The sequence below is a fragment of the Amborella trichopoda genome, chromosome 6 (assembly GCF_054954075.1).
Source record: "Amborella trichopoda isolate Santa Cruz 75 chromosome 6, AtrichopodaSantaCruz75HAP2 v2.0, whole genome shotgun sequence".
Taxonomy (NCBI): Eukaryota; Viridiplantae; Streptophyta; class Magnoliopsida; order Amborellales; family Amborellaceae; genus Amborella; species Amborella trichopoda.
This window is the reverse complement of record NC_142341.1, coordinates 35,907,311-35,932,610: the sequence shown is the minus strand read 5'-3', so window position 1 is coordinate 35,932,610 and position 25,300 is coordinate 35,907,311. Positions and strand designations below refer to the sequence as shown.

At 39.4% G+C, this 25,300-nt stretch overlaps 1 protein-coding gene across 1 annotated transcript; it reads right to left on the bottom strand.

Moving 5' to 3' along the window:
* Window positions 1-17,598: 17,598 nt before the first annotated feature.
* LOC18435078 (serine/threonine-protein kinase BLUS1) lies at window positions 17,599-20,761 on the bottom strand. Its single transcript, XM_006845131.4, has one exon. It carries the CDS (start codon window positions 19,834-19,836, stop codon window positions 18,106-18,108), a length of 1,731 nt encoding a protein of 576 aa, XP_006845194.2. The 5' UTR covers window positions 19,837-20,761; the 3' UTR covers window positions 17,599-18,105.
* Between the last annotated feature and the right edge of the window lie 4,539 nt (window positions 20,762-25,300).

Below are 25,300 nucleotides of genomic sequence, written 5' to 3'. Positions count from 1 at the left end.
GAATGGTGGTATAAGCGGTCGTCCATGTCTCTCTTCTAACCTTTCCTATCTTCCTCTTCTATATCCTCCCTTTACACTCTCTTTCAAGCTTTGGTTTCCTCTTTCCTTCCTTTCCCCAAGGCCATTATCTCTCCTCTCTCTCCTTCTCTCTTATCTCTCTCTCTCCTATTTCTTTCCCTCTCTTTCTCTTTCTCTTTCTCTTTCTCTTTCTCACCCTTCTCTTTCCCTCTCCTCTTTCTCTTCCTTTCTTTCTCTTTCTCTCCCTTCTCTTCCTTCTCCTATTTCTCCCTTCTTATTCTTTTTCTCTCCCTCTCTTCTCGCTTTCTCTCACTTCTCGCCTTCTCTCTTATTTATTTCTCTTTGCTTTTTCTTTCCCTCTCCCTTCTCTTCCTCTCTCCACTTTCTCTCCCTTCTTATTCACCTTCTCTCCCTCTCTTCTTGTTTTCTCTCACTTCTCTCTTACTCTCTTATCTCTTTCTCTCTCTTCTTTTTTCCTTTCATTCTCCTTCTCTCTCTTCTCTTCCTCTCTCCTCTTTCTCTCTCTTCTCACTCTCTTTCTATTCTTCTCTTCTCGCTTTCTCTCACTTCTCCCCTTCTCTCTTGTCTCTTTCTCTCTCCTTCTTTCTCTCTCTTTTACTCCTCTTCTCTTTCTTTCTCCTCCTTCTTTCCCTCTTTTACTCTCTTCTCACTTTCCCTCGCTCCTCTCTTTCCCTCTTCTCTCTCCTCTCCATCTGCTTCTTCCTCCCTCTCTTTCTTCCCTTTCTTTCTCTCTTTCTTCATTCTCTTAGGACGGTAGCATTAGCCACCATCAATATTCCTCTCTTCTTCGTCTTTCTCTCTTCACACTCCTGATGGCAGCATAAGACGTCGTCCATGTCTCTCTTCTAATCTTCTCTCTCCTCTCTATCTTCTCCTTATAATACCCTTCTACTTCTCATCTACTCTCTTTGCCTGTCCTTCCTAGTCTTCTCTTTATTCTCTCTCCCTTTCTCTTCTCTGTTGTCTTCATCCCTTTAGTCCTTTCTCTATTTCCTCAAAAACTGTCATGTGTTCCTCATCAAGAAGACGTTGTAAGGCCATCAGATTGATAATGAATCAATGACGTTCCCCCCATTCATATCTATTGTCTCCACTCTCTTTTTCCCCCCAGGAAGTGCATGTATGCGCATGCCCACACCAAGATAAGCCGAGGTCCCTTGACCCACTTGTCTAGATATTCTTACGTGTGTGTGTGGTCGCAGGAAGGAAGAAAAGAGGTCAAGGGAGGTGAGCTCGAACCAGTCTCAGACATAGGGATTTTTCTTCTTGATCTAAGCAGGTGCCCATGTGAACCAACCCAAGCATATCACAGACCCACGTGAGGTAAATCCTGCTTCACAGCCTTCAATTCCTCTCTCACTAGTTGGTACCCTGCCCGCGTCCTCCCTCACGCAGTTCTTGAGAGAGCGATCTTCGGTCTTGGGCTCATCGCAAACCCATGACCTGACCTAAAGGTCATCCTGACCCGGGGGTAAGATCGAGGCACGCGACCACCCCTCATGAAGTGGAAGGCTGGGTATTTGAAATAGCCACCTGTTTAGTTGGAGAGGCCTTAAGGCCTTCAACATGCGTGTGCACTGTTTGAGAAGGCTTTCGATTACCCCGAAAGTGGTGTGCTTGTTTTGTTCCAACCTTTGGGCTGCCTCGAGCAACGAGATTATTATGCGGTGCATTAGTGGCCTGAAGACCACTTGTGATGAGTCTGGGCCTCAAGAGACCGCAAGCAAGTGAGGAGACCGGGGTAAGGTTTTGCCTTTCCTATCTCATAATGGTTATGGTTAAACCATCAGTTGTGACGTGTGTAAATGTGCGCGAGACAGTTTTGGGGCTGCACGGACTGGAGTAGGAGTCACTGGAGTGATGTGTGTGCGACAGTGCCCTAGTATCAACAAGGCCTTTGTGAATTGTAGGTGGGGTTACTTTTTAGTTACCCGCTGAGACGGTGGCCCTATTAGGACCCACCGGGCGAAAAGGAGCAGTTGTGTGAGGACCACTTTTAAGCTTACAATTAGTGGGATATTCGCTAGTAACAGGGTGCTTATGAGAGAGGGTAGTTTCAAAATCACCCATGCAGATGACATCAATGGATTTCCCTTTGATGTCGGAGCAGGAGGGAGAAGGAGTTCGAGCACCTTTTGACCTAATCTCCTGAACCTAAACTACGATGGTAGGGCCATCCAGGCCATTTGAGGAGAACAGTGGAGAAGCAGGATTGGACATTTTGCTCTGCATTGACGAGGTCGCAATTATGGGGATGATGAAGTCCCCAATTTGGACGAAAGATAAGAGAGAAAGAAGAGAGATGTTTGCTTGAGAACAGTCTGAGCCAACAATCAGGTGGCGTGTCCCCAGTGGAGTCGCCAATTGGTTGAACCTGATTTTTCCTCGCGCGGACAGTGGGAAAAATCCTCTCTCAAACAACTGTGGAGGGTCCGCATGCATTGCCCGTGTGCTCTCTTACGTGCGAATAGGAACAAACAAAGAGAGAGATTTTACTACAGGGGTGAGTTTAGGCGCTTACCTCATCTTATTGCTATTCGAGACACACCCCAACAATTTAACCTCTTAGAACATCTATGAAGCCCTCGGGGTGTTTGCTAGCGCGGTTTGGACACAGACTCTCCTCAAGCTTTTCAACTCGTTGCTTCTTTCTCTCATGCTGGACACTACAATATGGACTCTGTTGTACTCCTTTATAGTGGCTCGCTCGAACGAGCGCTGGCTGACGAAAAGAAGGGATAAGGGAGAAAGGTGACAAGGATTCCCCTATCCGTCCTAATGCCATACGCTCGAGTGATCACAACAATCGCAGGATTAGAACTCTCTTGACCTATGAGCTCAGGAAGACTCATCTCGAGTGATTAAGGCAGAGAGCGTATGCATCTCTCACAACTCAACTCGACTATACAGAGAGGAAATTAGAGCGATGATCTGAGGGCTAGAATCGTTAAGTTGACTATGAAAGGTATTAGGTCGAGTGTATGTCGGATAGCAAGGTGCTATACGGTACCGCAAGCTTTTCGCATCTTCGCTAGAGATGCGAGGAGGAAGAGATGAGGCCAAGCGTTCTTCACTGACACGAGTTACTGCGTGAGGCAAGTAACTAGTGAAGAGAGATAAGAAGGAAAGACGAGGGAGAGAGGGAATGGAGCCATGCGGATAGCGAGGTCTAGGGGTAGTTTCTCTCTTTGAAAATTGTTCTCTCTCTTTGGCCCTAGATCCAAGGGTTAGGAGCAAAAGACAAGTAGAAACGAGCTTAATGCCTCTATTTCATTAATGAATGATCTAGCCTTTTTACAATTGACCTAAGCTTGTTTATATAGAGACCCACCGCACAGGGGTGGATGCTCAAAACTAAGCTTACAAACAATTAAAAGAAATTACAATAAAATCCTGAATTTAGGAATAAAGACCAAAATGCTCCTTAAACCTTTGGTGCTAATGACAAAACCATCCCTCTCTGAGGGGCCTTTCACCATCGCCAGATCTTGGAAGCTTTTTCGATGCTTGTGACAATGTTTGAAATGATCGATCATCGTAGTCTTGATGCTTGTTTGATTATGAAGAGTTTGATGCCTTTTGATCATCTTGAGGTAGACGTTTTCCTGAGTAGTAGAAATCCGACTAGATCGTGGACTTTTAGTCATTGTCACAATACAATCTATGGTGTTTCAAGTCTTTATTTTGATTGCAACTTAAAGAGGAGACTTCCACAGTCGTTTTGCACTCATTTTTATCTGTTTTAATCCTTACTTTAAATACTTTCTGGTTTCGAGAAATCGCCAGAACAAGGGATTCCGACGATCTTGCTTTCTTCATCCTTGGAATTTGCAGTTTATCTGACCTTAGATTGAATGCAACAGTTATACCAGTTTGTACCCCTTCGTTATACCAGTTTGTCTCATCGGACCTATCTTTACGATGATCTGATGTACAAACCTCGAGTTTATTACTTCACGAAGTTCGAGATGTCCTTTCTTCAAAAAGCTATGATTTCCTTGGTGTCGGGCTCATCTTCTCTCTGGAAAACTTTTATTATGGGTCATGTCACGACATGTGCCATATGTTAAAATGACCAGGTCGTCGAGACCCATCTTGTGTCTGAATTTGAGCTTGCTCTGACTTCAGTCGAGCGACTTGTGGGTGTTTGCAAGTCATTCCGAGAGGTGAAGATCACGACCTCCATGATTAGGGAATGGTTTTGGTGAGGCCCCACCACAATAGTATACGACTTTACCCGTTCGAGGTAATTTGGGCCAGAATGTACTTGGGTGTCCAATTGAGCCCAAATTTGGTCCCTAGGGGTTTTTCGACATTCTGGTTCCAACGGCGGTGGTCTGGTATTGTTTTGAAGACCCTAGCATAGGGTTGTAGTTGTAAGGTCTCTTTGTGACGTGATAGTACTTTTTCTAATGTTGCCTAGTGTTAGGCTTATTCTGCAGTGTTCCTTTGATCTGGCTGTGTCTTTGGGTGCCAACAAGACTAAGTTGTCACTGGCTCTCTTCTTATTTGCATCAGGGATGTAGGTACTTAAAAATGATGTATGTTTATAGTACAAATTGGAGAGATCTTCAAAGGAAGATCCCTCAGATTTGAACACCAAACTGACTTTTTAAAAATAAGTGATAGAGATAGTGGGGAGAATCAAATTTTGATCTAAAGCCAGATCTATTAAAAAATGAATAAATCCACTCTCAAATAAGTGGCAAAGCCAGCATCGATCCAAAAGCACGAAATACAATATAAAATGCAATAAAACATATTTAATCTAATAAAAATAAAAAATACAGAAAAGACATGTAGAAAGGTAAAAAAAATACCAGAACGGGCTAGTTGGCTTGGGAATCCCGAGGTCTCACCCGTAGCAGGATTGATTGAGTTTGTACCAGGCGTCCTCTTTGTCTCTCTCTTCAAGTTTTGACTAAGCCCTGGATTGGTTGAATGGTTATTTTGGTCTAAGGGTGGCCTAAAGCTAGGGTTTTCCTAGGTCTAGGGTTTGCTGGACGGCTTTCTCTCTCTTTCTCTAATTTTTTTCTACACATCCCACCTTCCTCTCATTTCTAACCTACACATCCCACCCAAAAATTTTCTCCCTTTCATAGGCACACTGGTCTCTAGGGATGTAGAATAGAACTATGTGATTTGCTAGGTGTAGAATGGATAGCTCCTAAAACCCTGAAACAGTGTGGTTCTATGGGTTCAGGAATACCGTGGAATTTGCCAATTTTAAAATGGGGAGTCTACAGTTGCCCCTCTTTGACACTCCCTGTCCTTTGAGGGATAAGTGAGTGGCAAAGAAGTAGACACTCTGTGGCGCACCCTGTCCTTCAAGGGGTAGGTGAGCGGCAAAGATAATGCATATATTTTAACTTTCATCCTGACATTTCGTGGTCAGAGGGCATACCAACTATCCCTCCAAGACACTTCGCTCCCCGCTCACCCACCTAGGGAATTTTTATCTTAGGGTTTTTGGCATGAGATGTCGGCGAGTTACACAAGTTTGAGACTTGAGTTGGATTTTTTTGCCATGCTACTTAACTTCAGGAGTTTTCACAATTTCAAAATTTTAAACCTGACATTTTCTTTGATTTCCTTAGGGTTTCCTAAGGTCTTCTATAGGTTTACCTATTTTAGGAAAAGGTTTGTCTTGTCAATTATGACGAGAGAGATGAGGAGACAACACGGTAATTATCATATACAGGTGTCCAAGCGCCTTCATTTTTAAAAGTCTTTTAAGAAATTTTGAAAATAATGGGGGAATTTTGAAATAGAAACCGGACCTTTAGACAAGTCACGATTTTTAAAAGGAAATTAAAGTTTTTTGAAAACATAAGACATATAATGAAAATTTTGAAATGAGAAAGACATTTTGAAAAACAAGTTTTTAGTTAGCAGTTTTAGCTCTTGCAACCATAGAGCCCTCTAAGCAGTTTAACATCACGCAGCGATGAATAGGGTAGTTGGCAGTTATACTCATACAACCATGGAGTATTTTTTAAAAGAAATGTTTTGAAATGAAAATTTTAAGTTTTATTTATTTATTATTTTTTAAATGTGGGTCTTACAGTTTAACCACTTGTGACCCCTTTGGTGAACCCTATATGAGCGTGTCGGCTCCTTGCTTGAATCTTTAAGATGATGAATCATCAAGTATTTCTTTATCTTCCAACCTCAGCTCTTGTATTTCAATTCAAATGAGAGTTCTTTGAAGTTTACGAGCAAAACATAGTCTTGAAATACAAGATACTGCCCCTGGGTGTTCAGAATCCTTTTGATTTTCGATTTCGTTCCTCCACCATTCACCTTTCGAAGTCCAGATGATCGAGGTCTTTAACATAGTTCCATCAGGCTAATGCTCATTGATTTTTCTTTTGACACCATTCTGACTCAGAAGAAGGAAGAGAAGATGTTTAGAGAGAAAAGACTTTGGAGAATAGAAGGAAAGGAGAGAACTTCTTCTTTTTCATCACTCCCGAGATCCCTTTCTGGTGTTCAGCCAGGTGCCTTTTTTTCAACGCTTGAGGTTTCTTTCATAATTTAAGCCTAGCGGAATTTTTTTTTTTTTTCATCGCCTCAGGGTCCCTTTCGGATGTTCAGCCCGATTTCCTTTTTTCCAATGCATGGGGTTTCTTTCGGATTTTCAGCCCAGCAAATTTTTTTTTTTTAAAGAAGAAGAAAATGATCACAAAGGAAGAGGAGGAGGAGGAAGAAGAAGAGTCGATGGTGTTTTTTTTTTTTTTTTTTGTTTTTTGGCATTTGGCTTTAAGACTATATAAGAATTTGATCATGTTTCCCTTGTCCAAGTGGCAGTGAGGTTCTAATATCAATCATCTTCTGATTTCCCTTGCCCCAGGTTGGCATCTAATATTTCTTTGACAGTGGTTGTCGAGTTCCCCTTGGATTTATCCATTTAATTGCCCCACTTGAACCTTGATTTTGGGACTAAGAATCACTCTTAATTTCTTAATCCCTCAATCTTTTGCGTCGACAGACAAACTCATTAGGTTTTCCCCACTAATGGGATAATTTATGTTACTCATTAGGCATTAATGGCTTTTGAAGTTTGAGGTATGAATGCCCCTATTTGGTTATTTACAAGGGGTGAGTGATCATCCAATTCCTTTACAATCGTCTCTTTCATTCCAAATTTTGTGTTTCTTATCAGGAGTTAATTCCGTAATAGCCTTCTCCTCAGTACTCGAGCTTGGGTGAGACTCTCACATAAGAAAAGTGACTAAGTTAATATTAGATGGCTTTATGGCATGTTGGGAATTAATAAATATGAGTTCAATCTCATTAATTGCCTCTGTTGTGCCCTCTTCATGGGAGGAGATTACCCTTATTAGGTAGTTTGATGGGGTTGCCCCTGTAGAGCTTTCTGTTCTGTTAGGAACGTGTTCTTCATGAGATTAACTTTCTTGATATGGGAGTGCCTCGATTATCGGAGTTGTGCTCCTGCCTTATCTAAGCTCTAGAAATCTCTCATCTTGAGGAGATGACCCAATTTGGTCTTCAGCTTTTAATTCCTCATCCCAGATGGGTGGATCATTTAGGAGGTCTTGTGAAGACGGCCCAGGTGGGCGTCTTAGAATTTCCAGAAGGTCAACTTCTTTTGATATTTGAGTCAATAGATCTCCTTAAAGAATTTGCCCATTTGCCTCCTCTTGAGTTATTGTCTTGGAATTAAGGTTCTTCTTGTCACCATGAGTTTGTGAATCCACAACTTCAAAGTCTTAGTTAAGCTTATGCTCAAGTTCATCTTTCCCTTGCGAGTTTGATTCATTATCACATATGTGTAAATCATTCATTGTGTTAATTTGGAAGTATGGATTGAAGGGATCATCTAACCTAGTTTGATTATCGATGATGGGTACTTCTTGTACCAGTTTTGAGACTGCATCTTAGAGTGGAATTCCACATGTGATGACCCTTTCTCGTGCCCTTTTTGGGTTAACTTCTGGGTGAGCTTATGCTCATTTTGTTCTTCATCTATTGGACTTTTCAGTTGATTTTGTTTTGTGCTCCAAGACCATTGTAGGTGTTTTTCTGGTTTGGGTGCAGTTTGTAATTTTTCTGAGTTAATCAGTTTGATATCAAAACTGTTTGTCGAGACATCCAAAGTTTCTATTTTTTCTCTGCCATCATCATCTTTCTTTTTGACACTTATTGTGTCGTTATCAATGAGGTCCTAAACTCTATGCCTAAAAGCTCGACATTCTTTAGTGTTATGAGCATAATTGAATGCCACTCACACCATCGAGATGTATCACCTCCATAAAAGGAAGGAATCCTGGCTACTGCAGGTAATTCTATGAGCCTTGCCTTAAACAACTTCTTAATGACATCAGTCATAGGCTCATTAATGGGAGTAAATTCCCTTGGTGTGGAAGTCTGCATTCTTCATGTGGTAGAGTAATTTTTAGTTCTTTCTTGCGAATCGTTTGCAGCAGGGTTGCTTTTCTTGATCATGTTCACCTCTCCTTCTTGAGAGGGCTCTTCACCACTCGAGTTATCAAAAACTATGGCATCATCTTCCTTAGCCCATTCATAGCGCGCTACTCTTTCGAGCATAATGTCAAATGAGGAAGGGACCTCCCCATTGCTAAAGAAGGTGACATATTCTGAAGTCTTGTTCTCTAATGCTATGCCTACCTTCGCAGATTCAGGGAGTGTGATTTCGACGATTCGCTTGACGGCTTCTCTGAATCTTGTTATAAATTCAAAGGGAGACTCGCCCGACTTCTATTTGGTTATAATGGGTCTTGGCCGTGGCCCACAATTACGGAAAGAAAATGCCTGAACGTTTGTCAGGAGTTGCTTGAGGGTTATCCTTCATGAATCTCTAGTGCCACATCAAAGGCTCTTCTGATAAGCCATACGAGAACATGAAGTTGGTTGGGTAGGTCTCGCATCGTATGAACCATTAATACGTAGCTGTTGATGTGTGCTTCAAGATCCTCTTTCCAGAAAAATGTTTTTATGAATGGTGGCATCACAAAGCCTACTAGTAGATCTTCTAAATGTCCTAGAGTTTCATGTACAAAAGCCTTAGGAGCTAAGAAATCCTATATTCCCATTTTCTCTAAAGAGTCTTGGAGGCGTTTCATGTGGGTGATTTGAGCTGTTGTTATAACAGTGACCTGGCTCGGTTGTATGGCCTATTGGACTTGGATTTGAGGTATGTGGCTTGTATAGACTGGCTGTTGGGCCCGTGTAGCAGGTTGCCCCGAGGATTTAGCTTGAGGAATGTGTTGAACTTGGTGTCCTGGTTGTCAGCCTATAGACTCACCTGGGTTGAATTGGGTCAGAGCAGACCGTCTCTTGGAGTTTGGACTACGTGGCCATGCAAGAAGGCCTGCAGGATACGATCACCACTTAACTGTGATGGACGACTCGAGCTGCTATGATGACTGGACCTCTGACATTGAGCGGCTAGGTCTACCTGTCGTTGACCTTTACTCTATTATCTATCCCTAGGGTTAGGGTTTTCTCTAGTCCCAGCACTAGACCGAAAGAGCGAAGGAAGACCCTCTAGGTAGTCCTGGGCTCGAGTGATGATTAGAATCAGACCCCTGACCTGTAGTGGGTTGGATTGGTAGCCTAACACACCTAGGGTTATATTGCTTTTGAGCCAACATGTTGAAGGTGGCCTACAGCTTGAGCTTCTGACCTGACTTGTCTAGATTGACTGTGTTAGATGGTATACCCTCTGTTCAACAGGTCTTGAAAGAATGCATGCACCTTAGGATTGTCTTGATATCGAGTTAGGTCAAAACCCTGACCTTTATTGGTGTTGGGTTGCTTGGGTAGACTAGTTGTGTGTGAACCCATTTGCCTACTAACTGGCTAATTGTTAAGATTGAAATGCTGAACTGTTAATTGAATATTCGGGTTAACTCGACTGAGATTGGTTGACTCAGAGATCTGGGCCGGGGCCTTACTCTTAGTGTGCCGACTGGATTTGAGGCTAACCCCCATGTCATGGAGGATTGCCCTTAGCCTAACCCCTTGACTGTTTAGGGTATTATGGACCTTATTAACCTGTTGGCTCGTGTCTTCCAAATGATGGCGCTGAGGGCGGCTTAGATGGCTAGGTATGGTTCCATATGGGTTGAGACTCGGCTCGCTGATACGAGTGCTATGGATTTGCGAGGGAGCACTGTGACGATGCCTCTCAAATTGACTAGGTTCTCTAGATCTAGACTGGGCTGGAGCCATAGGGTTGGACCGTGCTTTGCTTTTATCTAAGGTCATAACTCTTAAACGTGTGCTAGACTAGAAAGGTTGGACCTAGCTTGGGCATGGACCTAGATTAGGCTTGATGGACTTAAGTTTGGATCCTGAACAGAGGTAAGCGTAGTTTAAGTCTAAGGACAACTCTGAATCTAGATCAAAGAAAAGACTAGACTGGATGGATCTTGCTAGACTCGATCAGTTTTTGTTTGAACCTTGAGCTACGATGAACCTAGTCTAGTTCTAGAGGCAACTCTATACTTAGACCTAAGCTAGGACCTAGACTGAGATCTAGACTAGATGGGTACGAGTCTTGGCTCGGACTGAGAGGGGGCCTAGGTTCGGACTTGGGTGTAAACCTAGTTCGGACCTAAGCTAGGCTGGGCACAAACCTGGGCTTGGATCAAGAGGGTTTTGAAAATTAGACCGAGTGTGGACCCGGATTGGATCAAGGTTCGGACCTGGGCTAGGCTGGGTAGAAGACTGTTTAGACCCAGAAGGTTTTAAATATAGATCGAGTGTGGACCTAGACTAAGGTTTAGGTGAGCCTTGAAGTGAGCTTTGGCTTGAACCAAGAGGGAGCCTAGGTTCGGACCTGGTGGTGAACCTAGTTCGGACCTAGGCTGGGCTGGGTATGAGCCTGGACTCGGACCCAGTAGGGTTTCAGCTCAGACCAAATCAGATCTGGACTGAGATCTAATGATTAAACAATTGTAATACGCAAACACATAACTCGAAAAATTTTGCCCTAAATTATGGGTAGGCTTGGTCTGAGTGGGTTCCTAACTATTGAAATGCGGCAAGGTTGAGTAGGTCCCCACATAGATCTTGACCTCCTGTTATAGGATTTTAACCAGGTCTTACTATGTGTGGAGTTGCTTTGCGACTAAGGATTACAAAGAGGTGCTTACTCGAATCCCAACCACCTCGACTCTCAATGCTAGGTTCCCCTCACAACAGTTATTGCCAAATTTTGGGGGTTTCAGAAATTTTTCTTGGTTTCCCAGGCTTCCCCGATCCGTTGTATGCAATTGTGTGTAAAAGTGCACGTAAATGAAAGAAAATAGCAAATATGTAAACACACAATGCAATAAAGAAATATGAGCACTTGGCACAAATAGTGCCCAATGATGTGTGCTTCGAGTCGGATTTTTGACTGCCCAAAAGCACATTTCAGGTGTAGGGGTGAGCAACCCCTAAGAAAGTATATAAGTAATAAAAGTGAAACAAGGCACATCTCGTGCCTAGTTGAATGCGCCTCGAGTCGAGGGTGACTCGATCAGGGCACAATTAGAGAGAGAGTGCAAGTGACCCTAGAATTTTTTTTTTCTTTTTAATGAAATGAGAAAGCAATGGCAACTATCGAATTATAAACAAAGAAATGAAAAATAATTTTTTTTTTTTTTTTTGGAAAGAACGCGAGAGGCCAAAAGTTGATTTTTTTTTAAAGAGAAGATTCTCTTTTTTTTTTTTTTTCTTTTTCTTTTTTATTTGTGAAAATGAAATGACTTATAAAAAGAAACTTTTGTAGCAAAAGATACTTTTTTTTTAAACCAAATAAGCTTTAAAAGTTGTTTCTTTCTATCTTGCAAAGCAAATTTTTCTTTTCCAAAAATGAGGAGTGCCTAAAATTTTTTTTTTTTTTTTTAAAGCAAGATTGCCTTTAAAAGATTTTTTTTAAACAAAGATACCTAATTTTCATAAATGAGAAATGCCCTAAAAAAAAAATTTGAAGGCAAGATTGCCTTTAAAAGATTTTTTTTTTCTTTTTTTGTTTTTTTTGTTTTTTTTTTTGTTTTTAGACAAAGATGCCAAAAAAAATTGCTGATCTCTTTTTTCTTTTTTTGAGATAGAAGGGCCTTAAAAAAAAAAAAAAAAAAAAAAAAAAAAAACAAAAGACGAAGCAATTTGTCACAAAAAAGATCCTTTTTTTTTTTTTTCAAAACAAAGTGACCTTAAGAATTTTTTTTTTTTTTTATTGCAAAGAAAATTTTCTGTTTCTTTTCTTTCAAAAATGAGAAAGGCTTAACTTTTTTTTTTTTTTTTTTTATAAGGAAAAGCAAGATGGCCTTAAAAGATTTTTTCTAAAAAACAAGTGGCCTTTTTTTAAAAAAAAAAAAAAAAATTGTTAAAAAGAAAGGCCTTGAAAGGTTTTTTTTTTTTTTTGTTTGTTGAGGTTTCGTTTTTTTTTTGGAAGCAAAATGGCTTCTTTTTTTTTTAGGAAGGAAAAAGGAAATAATGACAACGAAGAGAAAGCGAGTGCAAGGACACAAAATTTTTCTTTTTGTTATGTTTTTTTTTTTTTTTTTTGGAAATGGAAGCGTAGGTTTTTTTTTTTTTTTTGAAAACAAATTGGCTTTAAAAAATGTTTTTTTAATTCTTTTTTTAAAAACTAAATCCCTTCTTTCCTTTTTTTTTTAAAAAAAATAAAATTAAAATGACCCCACAAATGTATATTTGTTTTATTTCTTTTTAAAGTTTTCTTTTTTTGTTGTAAAAACAATAATTAACTAAAAGAAAATGTCAAAGCCGAACTTTCTGGTGCGGAACCTCTTATCCTTAACTTTCCAAATGCAAAACCTCTTACGACTAACTTCCCAGTGCAAAACCTTCATTCAAGTGCGAGGAATTTGATCTTTCATGGATAGATGGAAAGTTAAGAGGTAAAGTAAAAGATAAACGCAAGTTTGGTGGAGGGAGACGAGTCCTGTTCATCAAGACCAACAACGCCTTAGCCTTCTGATGCTAAAAACAAACCCATATTGAAGATATCCACAACAATCCCGAGACCAATCAAGAAATATTCTTTCTTAACAATCCCAGAGGCCAATAAAAAGCTTGCACCACCGAAGCTACAAATCACACTTCAAAAACACTCCTAAAATAGGACCAAAGAATCCTTGATCTCCTTGTTTCTCTCTCAAAACTCACAATTTTCTCCAATCAAATAAACTAGCCTTAAAAAAAAAAGAAAAAAAAAAAATTCCAAAACCCAAAAACCAAATAAAGAAATAAATAAAACTAGCAAGATGCAATTAAATAAAATGATCATTTTCTTTTTTCTTTACAAAAACATGGCCCTCATCTCGGGTTTTTTTTTTCTTTGTGCACAAATCTAGCTTGAAATGCCCCACGGTTGGCGCCAAATTGTTTATTGTGCAAATCGAAGAGATCTTCAGAGGAACATCCCTCAGATCTGAACACCAAACTGATTTTAAAAAAGAAGAAGTGAGAGATAGTGGGGAGAATCAAATTCTGATATGAGGCCAGATCTATTAAAAAACGAATAGATCCACTCTCAGATCAGTGGCAGAGCCAACATCGATCTAAAAGCACGTAATACAATATAAAATTCAATAAAACAGATTTAATCTAATAAAAAACAAAAATATAGAAAAGAAATATAGAAATGTAAAAAAAATACCAGATTGGGCCAGTTGGCCTGGGACTCTCGAGGCTTCGAGGCCTCGCCTATATCAGAATTGGCTAAGTTTGTGTCGTGCATCCTATTTCTCTCTCTCTTAAAGTTTTGACTAAGCCCTGGCTTGGTTGAATGGTTATCTTTGTCCAATGGTGGCCTGAAGCTAGGGTTTTCCTAAGTCTAGGATTTGCTAGACGGCTTTCTCTCTCTTTCTCTCATTTTTTTCTACATGTCCTACCTTCCTCTCATTTCTAACATACACGTCCCACCCAAAGATTTTTCTCCCTTTCTTAGGTACGCTAGTCTTTTCTCTTAAACACCTAATAGGGGTGTAGAATAGAAACTACAGGATTTGCTAGGTGTAGAATGGATAGCTCCTAAAACCCTGAGATTTGCTAGGTGTGGACTGGATACCTACTAAAACTATGATATTTGCTAGGTGTGGAATGGATACCTACTAAAACTATGGGATTTGCTAAGTGTGGATCATAGGAGGGGATCATGGAGTATGACGGTATACGGTTTAGGGGTCTACTGAAATAGTGTGGTCCTATGGGTTCAAAAAAACCATAGAATTTATTAATTTTAAAATGGGGTGTCTACAACATACAAACAACATCTTTTGGGTTTTAAGAAGGGTGCAGTTTGCCTACAGCTGCATCTGTAGCTGTAGAGGTAAGGTGCACCTTCAAATTTTATCATGGTATATAATTTTGATATAAAATGTTCTTATGATTTTCTCAAAATCTATTTTTATATCTAATTATAAAATTTTCAATTTCAAAAATGGTTAAAATCAAGTAGATCTATAAACATATGAAAATCTTGAAAATGTACGGTGTAGATAATATGTTGTAAAATGCACTATTTCTGTGACTTAAAATCTTTTTATTTTTCATGGTCATACATCTCAATGTCGAGATGATCAATCAAAGGGGTTTTTCAACATTAAAACAAACTTTTCATATGGATTTTTTTAGGTGCATCCGTAGCTGTAAAGGTAAGGTTGCAACCTTATATAAACTTTTTCCTTTTAAGAATATCAGGCTTATCCATTATTAAGGCAGTCATCTAGTGTATATTAGAACCATTGTCTCATAATCACCTCAATCTTTATCGAGTGTTTGTTAGAATGTATTTAGTCTTGTATTAATTGCCGCCTCCAGTAATAAATGCCGCATTAATTTCTTTCTTGTCACGTGGCTCGATCTGGTACAATTTTGTGGGCGGTGTGTCTAAGGTCTGGTGTGCGTGCTTGGGGTGTCGATGCGACTTGGAACCGTTCCTTCCTTAAAAATGTCACATATCATGCTCTGGAGCTTCTGATCATGATTGGGTGCTACTTGGACTTCCTCCGATGCCACTTTGAATGGCAATGGCTTATGACGATTATTCCAACGCACCATACTTTCGGCGGCTAGCGGGACAGTTCCTAGTCCACCAAAACTTGACACGTATGTTCGTACCGTTATCAAAGATCACGTCAGTATATTCTGTCACATGTCAGTCTGTACTGACAAGCATCATTACTCGACTTTATGCTATTTCTACAAATCGTTGCCATTTTGAGGCGCATTGGTCTGACGAAACTTCAAGGGGTGCCGGCTAGGCCCTTCACACTCCTTTCAGGCCATTTTCTATATGTTGTCTTCTGTCTACCTTCTGTTGCCGCGGGGTGATGTTCTGGCACCACTGGGACTGGTGCCAGACATTCTTTTCCTATGTTGCCTTCTGTTGCCGCTGGGAGATGCTCCGGCACCACTGGGAGTGGTGCCAAACAATCTTTTCCTATGTTTCTCCTGGTTTGGCGATCTTGATTACTGTTTTGACATATTTCGAGTTACAAGTGCCTTCAGCCCTATCAGAGTATTTCAAGGGCTTGTGAGGTCTAATTTTACAGATGAGTTAAAGTGAGTGTAAATATTTCAAGTACCAAGGTGGCTTGCCTGAGGCATTTTCGTCCATCGTGGTTCCCTAAATCGAGACCGGGGTGTCTACAACTAAATGAAGTACAGTGACTTAAAGAGAGAGGGAGAGAGATGTCATTAATGCTATAAAGACCCCTTAGATTTCGCATACAACCTTCACTCTCTCTAAAAACAAGCAAAACATTATTCTTTACTTACAAATTCATTATCTCTCTACTTCATCTCTCTCATATATGCATACATAATTTTCAAAGCTTGTATGCTTTGATATATAGGAAATTTGTTGTGGTTTTGGATGAGTTAGAGTTTGAGATCTGGGAAATAAAGCCTAGTGGTCACAGAGCTACTGAATTTTGAGAATTATAGAATCTTAAGTATAAAGAAATAAGGCTTGGTTTATGGAATAGGGTTTAATGTTTTGCGAGCTTTATTTTGTTAGTGATTGCACTATGGTGTTTTTTATATAAGCCTCTTGGTGATTTTAGAGCTTTAGATTGTAGGGCTTGCATTGTGATAAATCTATTTGAAATGTATTGTATATCATGATGAACTAAGATTCAACGGTTGCAAAGATTTCACGTTTTTTTCCCTTGTATTTTCAGGAAAACTCTTAAAAACGCCAGGGGGTAAAAGTGCACAGTGTTTTTGCCCCACAACGGTTGTAGAGCTATTTAGCCTGAAAAGTCGCAACGACTGCCTTAGAGCTGTTGCGATTTCGTGTGAAAAATCGATCGCACCAGACATATTATGTTCGAACAATGCCGAGCCTATGGGTGAAAAGTTGTTGAGTAGTGGTTTCCTATATAAGAAAATCATATGATTCATATTCTTCGTTGCAATTTACAATTTTTGGATCTTCTGATATTGTGAATTTTCATTTTTATTGCTCTCTTTATATGCAAGTTTTTTCACCCATGTTTTCATTTATGCCACTCAATTTATGAGTGAAGATACTACCTGGAGCTTTCTTTTTGTTTGTTTGATTTATTGGGCCACGATGATTGAATGCTTTTGTGCTCCTACTCCAGTTGCCCATTGAAATATTTGAAGCTCACTCTTTATGTTTTTGCTAGAGTTATTGTGAGTTTGTTTATATGGTTTTTCATTAAGGTTCTCACTTCTTTCTTTCTTTCTTTTCTTCTTCTTCTTGTTTTTCACTTTTCTCCTAAAATCCAAGAAAGTCAGCTGGTGAGATTTTCTTAAGAAAACTGTAAGAAAGTTATCAAATGTACCCTTAGGGCTTTTGCATTTCTAAGAAGGTCAAAGAGAGGAAAATAAAAGAGAGATGGTGAGAGAGTAATTTGTAGGGGGTGAGAGAGAAAGAGTAAATGCGCTTGGTGCAAAGAGAGACAGAGCATGTGCTTGGAGAGATATGGCGTGCGAGAGATAATTAGCGAGAGATGATGGGAGAAAAATGATAGGAGAGCTCAGGTTGATTTGGGGCATCTAACCGCCAATTTAACCCGTTGGGTTTGAAACATCGAAAGTGTGATTCGATGTTTAATGAGTCAAATATCAAATTACTCTCTATACTGCGACTTATTCATAACAGAAGACGATATGATGTTTCAAATACCAGATAAATGACAAAAAGTAAAAATTCCTCTAAATATAAGGCAGTCTTTTTGAAATGTTGGACCTATGAAATATTGGACATATGAAAGAAGAAAATATGAGTCGCCCGATGTTTTATACATCATACCACATCGTACGCAGCAGTGGAATGGAAGTGTTGGCAGTCCAATATTTCAAACATTGGAACGCCCTACAAATTACAAATGAGGTAGTTCGATATTTTCAATGTGAAACCACCCTATGAAAGTGAAAAATATTAAAAATAAAATTAACAAGTGGTCGAGGTTCTGAACTTCATTAGAACCGGGTAAAAGTTAGAGAAGAATATAAAAATTCCAGGATCAGGCCTCTCTTGCTTCTACACAACACAAGGAGAGAGAGAGAGAGAGAAAAATCAAGTAAAGTAACAAATTGAAGATTCTTTAATTACCTTGCTCTCATGCTTCTACACAACACAAGGAGGAAAATCATAATGAAACTGCTACTTTATGCAAGGAGGACTTCTATTCAAAATGATTTACAATGAAAAATGGTGGTGCTGCTGCTATTTATACTACATAAACAGGAGAGAGAGACGTTTCTTCTTCATATAAGGCAAATGGATTATAGAAAAGAATGGCCCTATTTATGCTACATACACAGCGTGGTGGTCTCTACGAATTGAAGGATATGAATTTCAGAATAAAAAAATTTCCTTTTTCATATCAAACAAAGAGTTGCAGTCGAACTGCCTTGCACACAGTAGAAAAAGCTAGGATCCAAATGGAGAATCGAAATTTAGAGAGAGAAAAAACCTAAGTGTCAAGTCGGTTTTAGAAAGTAACAAAAACCTAAGGGTCGAATGGATTGTATAGAGGGAAAACCTGAACTGGTTCTAGAGAGAGAGAGAGAGAGAGAAAGAGAGAGTAGCTAGGGTTCTTGAAGCTCAGGGTTGGCACCTTCCATGTCTGGTTGTTCAATTCGCCCTACACCTGTTGCTTCCTCCCATTGACGCTGAAGCTCCTCGTTCCTCTTCGTGAGGATCTCCAGCTCACTGGTTAATCGATCGTGCTCCAATTGCAGGCTCCCGAGCAAATCCAAGAGCTCAACCTCTCTCCTTCCGTCCACGAACATATCCACCAATCTGACCAAACCCTGACGCTGAGCTTCTGAGTGCTCCAAAATCCTCTCTAACTCAGGAATCATCGCAGCCATTCTCCCTCCACTAACCACTGTCTTGGCCTCCCCCCCTTCTTGATTTGTCTCTCCCTCTCTCTCCTCCTGATCCCCACTTTCTCTCTCTTTATTCACGCCCCCTGCTCGGATTTCTTGGTTCTTGGCCTCCTCACTCTCTTCTTCAGCCTCAATTTCTTGATTATTGGCCTGATCTTGCTCTTTCTGTGCCCCTGTTTCATCAATTTCATGATTCTTGGCCTGATCTTGCTCTTTTTGTGCCCCTGTTGCATTGATTTCCTGATCTTGCTCTTTCTGCGCCCCTCTTTCATCATTTTCTTGATTTTTGGCCCCTTGCTCTTCTTGAAAGGGAAACACAGGAACAAAACGGAAACAATCCTCATCAAAATTCCACCCACTGATCCTCCTCGTCTTCTGCAACTCATGAGCTTCGTCCTCCTCGTCGTCGACCATTTGCTTAGGGATGCGTCCTGCCTCTGCCATTGCCTTGAACCTCACCTCCACACTCGGCAAATCGTTCAAAACATGCTTCACCAAATACTCTGACGACTTACAGTGCTTAAAGAAGGAATGCTTCAAAAGCTTCGAAGCAGATGGCCTCTTCACCGGATCGTGTGTCAAACACAGACCTACCATCTCTCTAAACGCCTTCGAGAACTTCTTTCTCGATGAGGCTGGGAACGGCTTTGTAGCACTGAGAACGATGGCCTTACCGAGAGGCACATCAGACCTTGGCAACTTGCCATGCGCAAGCTCGAGAGCAGTTATGCCTAGTGACCACACATCGGCCTTGTAGTCATAGCCAGGTCCGCCCCTTGCAGCCGAGTCTATGACCTCAGGCGCCATCCAGTAAGGAGTCCCAGCCATTTCCTGTAGCTTCGTCAAAGAGGAAGGGTCGAAGAGAGAGGCCGAGACCCCAAAGTCCGCAACCTTGATGAGGCCCATTGAGTCCAGCAATATGTTCCCGGCCTTGATGTCTCTGTGAACGTGGCCCTGCTGGTGGAGATAGTTGAGAGCACGCACAGTGTCTCTGAGAACGATGGCTATGACAGTCTCATCGAAGCCTGAGGGAAAAGATGCAGAGAGGATGCTGTGCAGCGAGCCGGCAGAGCAGAATGGCATGACGACCCAGAGAGAGTGGTCTACGGTGAAGGAGCAGTGGGCGGTGAGGACATTGGGGTGGGAGAGGAGAGTCATGGTCTGGGCTTCGCACCTGATGTCATCAAGGCGATGAGTAGGGGCTCGGTCAAGGTCCAGTGCCTTGATGGCCACGGTGCTGCCGAGGGGGAGGCACTCGGCTAGGTACACCACTGAGCTCAGGCCTTGGCCGATCTCGTGGACGATGCGGTAAGCCGAGGCTTCCAGGGGGTAGGGAACCCTCAGCCGAGGGTCTGTAGCCATGACTAGAGAGAGAGAGAGAGAGAGACTCTGAAAATAAGAGGGTCGGGGAAAGGAGGGAGAAAACATATATACAGGCGCGGGATCGCATGTGAGGAGGAGCGAGAAGGTAGAGGGGTGGGAGATTCGTGAGCGGTTAGTTGTTGGCTGCGCTGGACGTTACCGCTCGCCATTCATATTCTCTCTCTACTTCTTTCTCTCTCTCTGCTTTCTACTCACGCGCAAAGAAATAGAGAGAAAAGGGGGGAGGGGGCTCACGGTTTTTTTCATATTAGAGAGGGAAAGCTGAGGAGGTTTCACGGTTCTTGCAGATTGACCTACCTGGAGCAGAAAGAGAGAGGACGGTAGATAAGAGATTGTGTTAAGAGTTCACGGAGGGTTTGGGTAGAGAATGAATGGCAGTTGAAGGAAAGTTTTGGCAGTTGGCCTGAAACGATTGGGGCAGTTAATGGGCAGGGCCGGGCATCCGGAATTTCGGGCCGGGTGTTGGGTCGATTCCATTTCTACTTTGTTGATCACGCATAACAGTGATAAGTCTTCATGGTCCCTTGCCGCTCATTACAAAACTTGAGTCTTAAGGTCTGGATCCATGATAGGGCCGGTCTAGTCTGGCCCAACTCAACCCTTTTCTCTTTACTTTTTGTTTTATTTTCTTGGATTGTGTTTGGCCGAGCTGGACTTGGGCTACGGCCTCTTGGGCGCAGTCTAGGCCAGGCTAGGCTAGGGCCAAGGCTGGCCTGGCCTATTGCTAGCCCTAGTGACATTTAAAAATTAGTTACGAGAGCCGGCATATCTTAATACTAGGGTGTAAGCAAGCCGGGTCTAGGTGGACTCTTACTTGATTGAAGGCCCATCGAGCTTGATGGGCCCTAAAAAGGGCTTAGAACCGCCCCATACCAAGCCAACCATCCATGCCTATTGGTACTTACATTTGGTTGCGTCACTCGGTCGCAGCCATCTCGATTTTGAGTTCAATAAAATTAAAGAACAATTTCAGAAATCCCCGAATAGTTGAAATTTTAGACAACATTGCCGCGACCATGTTGTTTACAGTAATTTTTATCCCAAATTTGACTTTCCTAACAAATACATCCCAAGGCATTTTTTTTAACGAAATGCCCTTTTTCATACATATGAAATTATGTTTGGCCATATGGGCTGATGCTCATTACAAGAAGCTACATCAACTGTTGGGCTGATGCTCGATACAAGAAGCTACATCAACTGTTAAATTGTACGCAATTACTTCCGGTCTGGGGCAGCCAAGTATCTGAGCGCTTCATCAACATAATGCCGGAGTGTGTGATCGCAAAAAACCCTTGTCGGGCCGCGTCTTCACCTGCTTGCTTGGGGTAATGCATCGAAACTGCCGGAGCACATCGCCCAATTGTCGGACCGTGATAATAAAATGTTGGGGCGCATTCATTAATCTTGAATCACTACGTGCCTAACCAACAATTTAATTTGTCAAATCCCTTCAAAATAAAAAACAGTACCATACTGCCTTGGGTTTTCCACCTGGCCCATATAACTCGAAAAGCCCTTTATGTTGGACCGCCTATATTATTTGTTGGACCCATGTTATTCCACACGCCTTTTTGCTGGACCCATGTTATTCCACAAGCCCTTTGTGCCGGACCGCCCTTGTCATTTGCCGGACCCCATAGTGATCCAAACCATTTGTGCCGAACTGCCAGAGTAATTTTCCAGACCCCTTATAAAATCCAAAACAGTGTTGGACCTGCATATTCTTAGTCTTCTGCTTAATCTCTCTCATCTCTGCATACATTATTTTCAAGCTTGTATGCTTTGATATATATGCAATTTATCGAGGTTGTGGATGAATTAGAGTTTGAGATCTAGGAAGCCTGATGGTCATAGAGATACGGATATTGAGAATGGATATTGGGAATTACAAGGTCGGAAATTTTAAGAAAATAGGGCTTGGATTGTGGAATAGGGTTTAATGTTTCGAAGCTTTAATTTTTTAGTAATTTCATTATGGTGTTTTTTGCATAAACCTCTTGGTGATTTTAAAGCTTCTGATTTTAGGGCTTTTACAGTGATAAATCTATTTAAAAATTTATTATATTTCATTGTGAACTAAGATTCAATGGTGGTAAAAAGTTCACGTTTCTTCTCCGTGAAATTGGAGAATGTTTTCGTGGCAGTGGTTTCGCATAAAAAATCGACCACACCAAACATATTAAGTTCATTGCGATATGGCACTGGACACACATAGTATGTCCAGCGTGGTTGATTTTTGTACGCTGTTCCAAAAAATCGGATGGCGCCGAGTTTATAAGCGAAAAGGCATTGCATAGTGGTTTATATATATATATATATATATATATATATATATATATATATTTATATATATATATATATATGAAAAAAACTGGGATTAGCCCACTAGCTCATATGAACATATAAACTCAATGGTCCAGATTGAATATGGGCTGATTTGATGATCACGGATGTCCGGTAGTTCTTGTATTTTGTTTATTTTTTACAACTCCAAATCACTTGAAATTTTAGGTACGTGTTCTTCTCATCAAGACGCGCCTAATAAAAACATAAAAAAAATTATTCACAAAAAATAAATTTGACCAAAATACCATACAAAATATTTTAGGGATATTTTGGTCAAGTTAATTCACGTAAAATATTTTTTTGATGCTTTTCAAAGATTCACCTATTTTTTATGAACATACGCCTAAAATTTCAAGTGATTTGGATTTATAGAAAAATAAATAAAGTTCAAACACTATCAGACATCTATGATCGTCTGATCGGCCCAGGCTCAATCTGAACCATTGAGCTCATATGTTCATTTGAGCTACTGGGCTAATCCCAGCTTTTTCTTATAACTATTAGTTTTTTAATATTCTATTTTGGTATGACTTTGCCATATGTATACACGATAAACTTTGGATGGTGATGAGGTGTAGGTGATGTACTGTAGAACTTCACCATTAGGTATTTTATAGTGTTTTTCTATATATATGGAAAATGCTACAAAACACCTATAGGTAAAGTTCTACAGTACTTCACCGACGGCTTTATCACCGTTCAAAGTTTATCGAATGGTCACAGATCTCTGATAATATTTGAATTTTAATATTTTTTTACAAATCATAATGATCTGGAAATTTGTAGGTGTGTGCGACTTAGTGAGATGCACATGAATAAAATATAAAACAAATAAGTTTAATGATAGAAATTATGCAAACTACTCCTAAACAGTTTCACGGGTAATTTTATCATTTTTTATATGATTTTTTGAATATTTTATTTTGATGCGACTTGGTCATATGTGCACATACCCCAAGTGTTAGGTAAATATGATATGTATAATTATAAAAATTCAAATACTACTGAACAACTGTGACTGTGTGGTGAACTTTTGATGATGATAAGGTATAAGTGAAGTACTGTAGAACACAATACTTCACCTACAGGTATTTTGTAGTGTTATATATATATATATATATATATATATATATATATATATATATATATATATAGAAAAATCATACAAATCATGGAAGTTTTATTTCCACCCATGTTTTTATTTATGCTAATCAATTTATGGGTGGAGATACTACCCCTGAGCTTCTCTGTTTTTGTTTTTTTTGTCGTTTGATTTATGAAGGGCCTATGATTGAATGCTTTTGTGCCCCTACTCGACTTGCCCATTAAAATATTAGAAGTTTTTTTTTTTTTATGTTTTTGCTGAAGTTATTACGAATTTGTTTAAAGGGTTCTGACTTCTTACTTCGGGAAATCTTGAAAGCTTTTATTTTGATGCTTTATTTTTTGTGAAAGCTTTCTATGTTCCCTATACAACATAGAAGTTCTATGTTCTCCTTACCATCAGCCGTCCATGTTTTATCAAGAGAGCCACTCACCGTTTGATTTAGATTCGACATCTCAAAGTATTTTCTTTTTAATTTTTTTAATACAATATGTTTTTTTAATATGAAATTTGGTAATGCCATCTTCTCATTGGGGCGCACCAATAAAAAATATTAACAATAATTTTTAGATAAAAAATAATGACCAAAATACCCTTGAAATTTTTAGGGGTATTTTGGCCATTTTATTTTATTGAAAATAATTTTTGATATATTTTTCGTTAGTGTGAGTTTAATATAAGAATGGACGTCCAAAATTTAGTGTCAAAACAGTTTATAGGAAACAAATTTAAAAATAAAACAATGTAGAGACATGATATTGTGATTGGGGCAATCTTAGCCCTCCATTAAAAAATAGACAGTTAGATAAGGGGGAACATAGAAAGCTTTCCCTTATTTTTTATTATCTTTATGATTTAGGATTGATTTATAACTTTTTTTGGCAAGATTATTTTATTTTTTTTTAATTTTTGAATTTAGGACATCAAACATTAGTTCTTAAGCTTTTAAGGTATGTATGGTAATTACTTTTTTCATATATCTTTAATTTTGGGAAATTTATTGAACTGTCTTCGAGATGAATGGTTTAGCGTCGTTGTCTCAAAATAACTTCCTCTAATCAACTCTTTTTTATAAGGAGAAACTATTTCAAATTTTAAGTTTTAGAGAGAAATATCTTAAAATTTTTTAGAGAAAAATTATATCGAACTTTAAAGGGAGAAGTACATAAAAATCTTTTAGAGAGAGAAACGATCTCAAAATTTAGAGAGATCACAAATTTTGAGTTTTAGAGAGAGAAAATACTTAAAAAATTTTAGAAGTAAAATTATTTCAAATTTTTTATAAAGAGAAACTATCTCAAATTTTAAATTTTATAGTGAGAAAGTACCTAAAAATTTTTAGAGGTAGAAACTATCTAAAAAATTTATAGAAACTATCTCAAAATTTTTAGAGAGAAGCTATCTCAAATTTTAAGTCTCAGAGAGAGAAACTATCTCAAAATTTACATTTTAAACAAGAAAGAGCGTAAATTTTTTTTAAGAGAAATTATCTCAAAACTTTGAGAGAGAGAACCTATCTCAATTTTTAAGATTTTAGAGAGAGAAAGTTTCTCAAAACTGTTAAAAAGAAAAACTGAAAATTTTAGATAAAGAAACTATATCAAATTTTAGGTTTTAGAACGAGCAAGTACTTGAAAATGTTTAGAGAGAAAATATCTAAAAAAATCTAGAGAGACAAACTATATCAAAATTTTAACGAAAACTATCTCAATTTTAAAGTTTTAGAGAGAAAGTATTTGAAAAATGTTTAGTGAGAGAAACTGTCTCTAAATTTTGGATAGGGAATCTGTATAAAATTTTAAGTTCTATAGAGATAAAGTATCTTAAAAATTTTAGAGAGAGAAACTATCTCAAAAAATTTAGAAAGAAAAACTATCTCATATTTTAATTTTTTGAGAAAAAAGAATCCTAAAATGTTAGAGAGACAAACTATATCAAATTTTAGATGGAGAAAGTACTTATATTTTAGAGAGAGAAAGTATTTAAAAATTTTTAGAGAGAGAAAGTACTTAAAAGTTTTCGAAGGAGAAATTATTTAAAATTTTTAAAGAGAGA